The sequence below is a fragment of the Acanthaster planci genome, linkage group LG06 (genome assembly GCF_054643075.1).
Source record: "Acanthaster planci isolate LZ-2023a linkage group LG06, COTS_SCS, whole genome shotgun sequence".
Taxonomy (NCBI): domain Eukaryota; kingdom Metazoa; phylum Echinodermata; class Asteroidea; order Valvatida; family Acanthasteridae; genus Acanthaster; species Acanthaster planci.
The window spans coordinates 22,961,434-22,971,076 of record NC_141782.1 but is presented as its reverse complement, the minus strand read 5'-3'; the positions used below and the strand labels follow the sequence as shown (position 1 = coordinate 22,971,076).

General features: G+C 37.8%; 1 protein-coding gene across 4 annotated transcripts in view; it reads left to right on the top strand.

Annotated features, from left to right (window-relative positions):
- The first annotated feature begins 635 nt into the window (after positions 1–635).
- lrrcc1 (leucine rich repeat and coiled-coil centrosomal protein 1) overlaps positions 636–9,643 on the top strand; it is a 52,330-nt gene continuing 43,322 nt past the window's right edge. The window contains exons 1-7 of one of the 4 annotated variants that reach the window (XM_087138294.1): positions 636–854; positions 4,135–4,475; positions 5,659–5,876; positions 6,134–6,241; positions 6,926–6,984; positions 7,524–7,628; positions 8,995–9,175. In XM_087138294.1, coding sequence (XP_086994420.1) covers positions 816–854; positions 4,135–4,475; positions 5,659–5,876; positions 6,134–6,241; positions 6,926–6,984; positions 7,524–7,628; positions 8,995–9,175 — 1,051 coding nt within the window. In that variant the 5' untranslated portion in view covers positions 636–815. Of the gene's footprint in view, positions 855–4,134; positions 4,476–5,658; positions 5,877–6,133; positions 6,242–6,925; positions 6,985–7,523; positions 7,629–8,994; positions 9,176–9,643 lie in introns of those variants that run through there. The other 3 variants (XM_087138295.1, XM_087138296.1, XM_087138297.1) reach the window with 3 other exon arrangements.

Genomic DNA, 9,643 nt, shown 5'->3' with positions numbered 1-9,643 from the left:
TGTCATATTTCTTCAATTCTCCAATTCCATGACTCTCTAATATAGAATATTTAGAGTCTGTAACTTTTTCCCGCCTATTTACGTCGATGCACCCATATTGGTGCACTGAACTAAACCCAATTGAGAACAATGTAAATCAACCACGTTCGCAGCCCCGGTGCAGGCAACTGAAGTCCCTCAGGCCTCTCAAACAAAAACTATGTGTTTTGGGGTCATTGAGGTTTCAATCGAATTTCAATTTTTAGTAGGTTAAGCACAATGAAATTTTTAATCATCCACCAAAACAAACTCCTCCACCAAAAATAAACCTTCCCATGTCTGTCAGTAGCCATTTTTCAAATGACTAACCATCCCTCCCCTTTTCAGGCTCTTGGGACAGTTTTTCAATAGCATTACTCTGCTTTGCCCTGGGATGGGAGTCCTTTTCTTGGCTATTCTTACACAAGCCCACAATTTCTTGGGCCATATAATCTCCTCTTTTTTAAAATACACTGTTAGGGTATTTTTTGAACGTCTTGGCCTCGGGAAGAATTTTCCCTTGAATTGTGCAGAGCGCGCGCCCCATAGTACTTTTTTATCGAGGCCGCACAGAGAAAGTGGGCCCTCTCTTGATTAACCTGACAATATATAAGCGCGCTACGTGTTCGAACGAAATACCGGTTGGCTTACACTTTACAGTACATGTACATGAATGATTTTCGATTATACGGTAGGCGTAGGCCAGCCAAATACCGAATTCAACGCCCAATTTGCAAGTTTGTCGTCTAGGACTGGCCTAGGCCTATGTCTTCTGTCTTCTTAAAGTTTTGGCATGCATGGTTGAGCTTGCCTCTAAAATGAAAAATGCATGCAGGGTACGTACAAATACAGTGTACATTACATGTACCGTAATAATATACTAGTAATAAGGTGGATGCCAAAAGTTAGACTGTGAATTGGTCCTACTAGTAGTATTATGTTTGTTTGCTCTTTGTCAGAGCGGGAACTGGATAGGAGCAGTGTGTGTTTTAGGGTAGGCCCTACCTTTACTTTGAAATGTTACCAATTTCTTCATCTGCTAGTTGCTTAGCGCTACGTTGTCTTTGAAAATGCATCTGATGTACATGTACTGTACATGTATCTGATTGATGGAATTCATACAAGGAGCAGTTTTAAAGTTCCGTTGAAGAAGAAATGCAATTCTTTAAGTATAGGGGTTGAAGAAGAAATGCCATGGCTATACTGTTTATACTTTTATAGTCTGTGTACCACTTTGTGTACTGTGCTGGTGTGACCCATACAAACAAGTAGACGTCATGTACATGTACATATACTGTAGCTTCAGCAGTTTAGCATGTTTAGACTAGCTGCAGCTGCTGTCCATTTTGCCTGTCACACTGAACTTGAGCATTAATGACAGAAACCAGACTAGTAATAACATAATAGATCTTGAACTTAATATCCCCTGTTAAAACTCCCCACCCCCTTGAATATGAATCTACTTAAAATTAAAAAACAAATCTCTGGGGCTGCATGCTTGGTGAGTACATGTAGCATGCTCATTGAATAAGGTACTTGTACTTGCCGAGTAGCATGCTCATTGAACAAGGTATTATTAGTGTACTTGCTGAGTACGTGTAGCATGCTCACTGAATGAGATACTGTACATGTACATGTACTTGCTGAATAGCATGCTCACTGAACAAGGTACCGTACTTGCTGAATAGCATGCTCATTGAACAAGGTACCTGTTGTCTAATTAAGTCTTCACAAAATACTTTAATATTAGTACTCGAGGTACCGTAAGCTTGACAACTAAATCATGCAGGTAGTAGCCAGTATGGGCTGTGAACATCTTGATAATGTGGGTGTTACAAGTGTGTATGTTTACTGTATATAAGGGAGTGGATAGATGTGCTTTAGCAGTTCTTGTTAAATTGGCAGTAATGTGCACTGAGTCAGGTTAAACAGACCAATCAGACACGAAACATAATACACAGTAGTTATAAATTAAATCTGACCATAGACATGATAGAGCTTACAGTAAAACTAGAGCACTGACTCATGTACAAAGTGATGCCTGCTGGGCGCATCCATGTTTGTGCACAAACCTGTGGAAATCCAGAAATATTGTACAGTTTTGTATGGCTAAATTTACATACACATGTATATATATCTGTGTCTGTATTCTAGAACGATACATGTACCGGTACATGCACACATACAGTATTGACATCAACAAAGCTGTTTCGCAAACAACCTGAACACACAATCAGTAAATGAGCATTTCATTTTTCTCTACCCCCCAAAAAACAAAATTGCAAACGCTACACATTAATTTTTCTGTGCATTTTTTTAACTGGATTTCATCAGTACCCATAGAGCTGTACATGTTCATGTAGCTATACATGTACCATATGTTGATACCCAATGTACGTCATAGCCCCTGCTCCAGAGCCGTCAACTCACCTGACACTGACGGAATCAATGGAACGACTTTTTAATTTAGCTGTATCTTTTTAATTTACATATGTATCAAAAGACAAGGGACATACATAAGAAATGGGACAACCTTAATTGAATGTTAGGGAAACAGTCATTGTAAAATAATCAGCTATGGATGTAATAAGCCATTTGCGAGTTACAGTGTACATTTGAATAAAATCTGGTGCATTGAGTTATCTGACTGCACATAAACATAACAATTTGAATTCCCCAGACTAAAGACACTGTTGGTATACCTCGTGATTCAGGGCAAGCTTTCGAATAGCAACCACCATCTCTGGAATGGACTGGTTCCTCTGTGCAGTTCTTATCCATTGAGAGCAGTGTATTGTTGCAAGGCGTGTCTTATGTAACTAAGCAGAAGCTTGCCCCGAATCACGAGGTACAGCAACAGTGGTTTTAGTAAGGAGAATTCAAGTTGTTATGTTCATGTGAATTTAAAGAACTCAGTGTACCAGATTTGAGTCAAACTTAATTCGCAAAAGGCTTATTAACACTTGCTATTGCGTTGTACGTGTACGTGTGCATCTTATTCAAAAGATGCGCTGACATTCACATATGTTGTACTTGCACATTCGATTTAGAATACATTATTTGATGTTCATTCTGTCTGATTTTGAATATTCTACAAGCATGCCCGTAGATTCAAAATGTCTGCGCCCAGGACAGCATCAATTTTTCTCAGTGCAGAGAATGAGAAGTTAGCACTCTAGTTTCTATCTATGAGTCTGCCTGAAAACAAATGCAATCTCCTTAATTCCAACCTGACCCGACAAAAATTAAGATAAAACTTACATGTACCTGAACCAAACCATAACCTAGCCAACCCAAAAAAGAACATTTGTCTACTTGTACCTGTATGTGTAGCTTGAGCAATTCATCCTTTAGGTTGTCATAGTTTGCACGTGAACTTATCCATGTTGCATAAATTCTTTCGGAAATATCATGGCAAGAACTCAAAACTGTTACTACATGTACATGTAGGTGTCTTTATTACAGTCTCGGTATGTACTGTTGGGGAAAAAATCATCTACATGTGGTACATTTACATGTACAAATTTACATTGGTCATACCAAGCACTAGGCTCTGCAGTAAAAACACACCATGTTAATGGCTGCACTGTTTGCTTTGGACGTGTATTCCATTTATTTTAGGTTTTTATGGACCAAGATGGCTTAGCTGAACTCACTTAACCCGAAAACCTCGAATATGAAACCAACCCAACTAAAATGGTGGAAAAACGTACAGGGACATGTACATGTATCTGACCCAGAGTTACCCCTAGTAAGTTTCAGGTCATGTCACCTTTGGTTTCAGGTTCAGTTTGTTCATGGAGCTATAAAAAGCTCCATGGTTTGTTCAACATTACACTGTAGTTGGGAGTTTTGTGGTGCAGTGGAACTGCGTTGCCTGCTATGCAGTAATCTCAGGCATGGCGCTGTGCAGTAGAAGTTTTCTTATACATGCATGTTCATGTATACCGGTATTTACAGAAGATTTTTTTATTGACGTCTGATTCAATCACATGGATTGTTGGACAAACATCAAATTGCATCCATTTTTGCATTGAAGGATGCATTGAAGTACATTACCTGTACCTGTTTTGTTCACATTTAAGGCCAACCTTTTCTTCAATATCTTTTTTCCAGAGGCGATATCCTGCCCAAAATTTTCGAGTTCAATTGACTGCCAAGACTGCGGAACAAAGCATGAATTCTGGCGCTAGTGATGGTGAAGAATTGTGCCTGATTGATGCTGGAATCAACTGCTTAACAAGTCTGCATTTCTCAACCAATCTCCGTACACTTAACCTCCATTGCAATCAGATCAGCATCATTGATGGACTAAGCAGACTTAGGTGGCTTCAACACTTAGATCTCTCCTCCAATCAGATTGCATGCATTGAAGGCTTGGAGTCCCTGACCGTTCTTCGGACATTGAATTTGTCTTGTAACCACATCAAGGTTGTTGTTGGCCTACACAGTTTAAGGTAAAATATGTGTGAAGTAAATCAAATTAACTCAGGACAAGTTTCTTGAAGCTGTTGAGCTGAGAATATTGGTCAACAATTTCTTTTACTATGTTTACTCACCAAAAATCAACCAAGAGCCAGTGAGAAGTGACAATTAAATTACCTTTTGGCTACATGTAGTTGTGTGTGTTCTGTAGATTCATGGAATAAGCCTCTGGTATCAGTTTTTTAATTCCACACTTTTATTCTTGGATAAAAACTCTAAATCTTGCCAAACCTTAATCATTCAAAAAACATAAATTATTTATGGAATCTGTATCCAGGTTCAAGCAGGCGTTGAAGCAGGCGTTCAGCTCTGTGGAGTTTATTATGCATCAATTGTTGTAGCATACATGTACATGTACATTGTACCTGTAAGTACATGTACATGTAATAAGCTACCAGTCCATTCAACATAGGATGGCAATCCATCATGCAAATTACAAGATGCCTTATCATGCTTATAAATTAAGTGCATTACATGTACATATAGGGAACTGTTGCCCATCTTGGATTGGCTTGTAGAAAATTCAACATACTGGACATGTACACGTACATATTGTAGTTGCAACGTCATGACAACCTGTTTCAATAAGCCAGATGAAAAAATGTGGAATTCACCCGTCCAGTATACATGTATGGTACATACATGTATTCCAGACACACAAACCTTGAAATATTAGATTGATACAACTTTCCATTTTGATCTTTGACAGAATGAGACGGGGGATAGACATACATGTGCAAAACCCATACTGTACAATGTACATGTATGTTAAGAACCATTTCCAATACACATGATGTACTTGTACCAGTACATCAATAGTACAGGGTATGTACTATTATGTACATGTACTGGCATTGCAGTCTCTTTGGTTTTCTCTTAGACATTTTTCATTTCATCCAAAAGGAGCATTGTCTCAGTCATGTCAGTGGTCAGAGTTTAATGATTTTATTCATTGTTCAACTGTACATGTAGGTGTCAGTTCTATCCTAGGGTACATAATCATACTGAACTCCGTGGGTCCGCTGGATCTCAACAGCCTTTTGTCGAGTCTGACACACCTGAAACTTACCCCGTTATAACAGGTTTCAGTGATCTTGTGACTTTCTGTTGTCAACAGTCAGTGTTTACTTGCCTGAATTATTTCATTCATTGCAGATCTCTGAGAAAACTTAACCTGTCCTACAACATCATTAAAGATATCAGTGGTTTGGTAACTCTTCATGGTCCCCAGTCAAGTCTAGCGCACCTACAGTTACATGGGAACCAACTTGATTCATTTAATCATGTTGTTGAGTGTGTGAGTGGACTACAGCAACTACAAGAACTTATATTAGCACTAGACACTGATGATAATCCTGTGTGTCGTCAGCCAGGTAAAAACATATTGCACATGCACACAGACCTTAGAATAACATGTTTGGGACATTCTGTGTGTTTAAACTCTGGAGTAATGGATTGAGAGATCCCACATTACTGACAAGATGATCATCAATTCACCCCATACACGTACTAAAGATGCTTTTAAGAATTCTCATTATTCCAAAACTTCCCAACAAAGTTTTTTACATGTACTTGTAGTGATATTCCATTGTTAAATTGTTATTTAAAGTATCATTTGTCTTTTCTAAAGGGTATCGTACAGCCATGCTTCACTCCCTTCCACAGATTCAAATATTGGATGGTATGAATAGACGAGGACACCATGTCCCCATAGACAACATAATGGCAGACATACCGGGTAACAGGCTGCACACGTATACATTAGAAGATCCTATCACACCATTTCACATTTTCTTTTCCCATTTCCTATAGACGTAAGATACATGTTATTATGCTTGGAAGCCAAAAATATATTAAACTATGGAATCAGTTATTTCAAAACCTCTAGCAAAGAAGCAAAACTAGATTTATCATGTGTTAGATGAGGGAGGTGATTCACTACACATCCTATGCAGAAGAGTGCCTCACAAGTTACATGTACATGTAGGTTGTTACATTCTTGCATCTGTGGTTGCTGCCATGGTCAATACCAAAATCAGTAAGAATGAACTCATCAGTAATTATTCTCTTGTATTTGTAGACAGTTGCAAAAGTTTGTCTTTGGTTGGAACACATAATAGAGTCACCCATGGAGTCAGGCTGACTTTTGAGATGGACATTTTTAGACTATTTAGTTGTAACAGACTTGCCCATGTAGTCAGGCTGACTTTTGAGATGGACATTTTTAGACTATTTAGTTGTAACAAAGTTGCCCTTGTAGTCAGGCTGACTTTTGAGATTTTTAGACTATTCAATTGTAAAAGTCTAAGTGTACGTGTATGTGATCACATATTAAAGTTCCAGTGTTAACTTTCTTGTAATACAGCAATAATATTTTGTTTGTGAATATTTACCAGAATTCTTAATTGCTTGATCACTACAGGACTGGACCAGTATTTGGAGTATCTGCTCAGCTCAGACTCCACCTGTGCCAGTGCTCAGGTATAAAAATAACTCCCACAGAATTACAGAAGTATCCATAAAATTTTGTTTGAAGATTGAAAAGAAGGGCAACATTTGTCAAAAGAGTTCTTAAGTTGTTAATTTTCAACTTTGTCATGCAATTTCAGACACACACATATAGCGTACATCTGAATGTAAAATGTACACTCAACACCCAAGCAATAAATACCATTTCTACAAATCACAATCAAACAGAAGCGTGTTTCTACAAAGTATGCTTAATGGTACATGTACATTATGAAAGTAAATATAAAAAGGGGTTGCTGGTGTTTTGAGCCTTTTTCCATCACTTAGATGAACATTTTCCTTCCAAATCTTTGTACATGTACTCTAACTCGACTTGTGGTAGCTTGTACATGTACCCTTTATCAGAACTAAAATTCATTTTTTGCGTATATACTTACTGACACTTTTTATCATGCCCATTGATTCAACACTGTCAGTGTTATCTAAAAGGTTGAAAAATCACCACCCCTATGTATACACATCACGTATCTTGATCCATTTAACATTTACAGGAGCCTGCTGTGAATATAATGACTCCCAGAATTGATCAGATGCTGGACAGGTTCCGCCAGCGAGCATTGGTGTCATCAGGGACAACCACCATAAGTGGTACAGACGTAAGACCTGGCTTTAATGTTACAGTAACAAACGAGGCTCATAACCAGACACATGTAAGAATTTCAATCAAGGTTTTGACATGCCTGGACCTGAAGTGTGTTGCTACACACTGTAACAACACAGTATAAAGGTACATGTCCTTTATACACAAGCTCAGGCTCCAGATTTCTCAAATTAAATACACATTGGCATGATACCCAAAATTTTATAGTGTTTCTAAAACTTTAACCTTTAATTTATCTGTACAGTGGAGAGTTAAACTTGCAAAATGGCTGGTTGGACCTGATTTAAATAGCACAACTGTAGTTGAGTCTATCAGAGGTCACAATTCCAATTAACATTAAATAATGGACAGTTCAATGTAATACTGTATCTCACAGGATTGATTTGACTAGCAATTAATTTTTGAAAACTTAATGGTCTTTTCATTTTAATTTCTGTCAGACGATTTCATCGACTTCAAATTCCACATGTGTGTTGTTTGCGTGAAGGTCATTACATCTACCAATTTTCTAGCATTTACAGTAAACTTTGATACAGACATCAGTTGAAAATGCATTTTTTACATTTTCAACATGCCGACGTCGGGTTCAAGTTTTGAAGATTAGTATCTTGCCGGAAACTAATGCTGTTGAAAGCAGGTTCATATTTGTTTCTGACTTAAATAATAAGGCACTTTCCACTTCGACTGAAAGCAAAGGCTAAATTATTTAAGTACACATAAAAAAAATGAAAAACCTGAATTACTCTTTTGCTTGTTGCAATGAGCAAGTTGTGGGAAGTTATGAGTGATTTTAGAGATTAAATTTATGAAACTTAAGTGCTTGTAATTTAAAAACACCTCATGACATCATTGTGGTATATCATGACTTTGTTTCCTTTAAGTGGTTGTAATATTTGCTCAGTTTGAAGGGATCCTTTTATAAGTTAAATGTAAATAAAATCTGGTACACTTAGCTCGTTAAGTGAATGTGAACATAATTTGACTTCTCCGTATAAATGCAGTAAATTTGGCAGTAATTAGCTAAAAAGATAAAGCATCAAAAGAATTGGAAGTCTTCAAATCTGATATGGAAAAAATGATTAGCTTGCAGAATTGGGGACATCACATTTGTAGCAAATCCAAGTATAGGAAGGATTGTCAAGATGAATTCAATACATATTATTACTCATTCCTATACAGTTTATATACATCCATTGATAACATTGTTCACATTTAAGGGCACTGTCTTCCCATTAAGATTCCTGGTTATTGCTAATAAATTCATGGGTAATTCACTAACCCATTCAAAACTTAGACCAACTGTACCATCAGTCTATCAAAACTCTTCCTATCATGAAAAGCTTTTCTGTAATTGGTGACAGGTGCAACCCACAGATCATGAAGTGAGGCTGGAGCAATTAGAGAAACAACTGGCAGATATCATGACAAGAAGGCAAGAGCTGAGGAATGCTGAGGATCACAGTGTTCTTGCTCATCCACACAGATGGAGCGATGGAGATGAGATGACCAACAGACAGCAGTCAAATAGAAAGCCTAAGAGAGGTATTACAGTAAACTCCGACTCAGTCGGCATTTCACAACTCCGACTCAGTCGGCATTTCACAACTCGTCATATCAGACTAAGGCGGCATCGCGTAACTCGTTATATCATCTAAGTCGGCCTTTTGACAAAAGTCCCCATCGTCTTTAATGCATTTGCTTTGAAAATTTCATTTCAAAGTCGGCATTTATAAGTCGTCATTTTGTATAAGTTGGCATGTTTTTCTTGGTCCCTTTTCCACAAAACCACAAAAATTCCTTTGTGTAAGTCGGCATTAAAAAAATCACGCTTCAGTATCAGTTTTTTCGTCGCGGTTCCCAAGAAGTGACAAGTCCCACACTGCTTGACTAATGTCTGTTTATAAGCAGCACAGGCCGTCGTTGATAATCGGCCATCATGAGCACATCAATACCAGTAACTTTTCTAGTGCTACACGCATGCACTCTGTCGATTTTGGGGGTCACCTTATT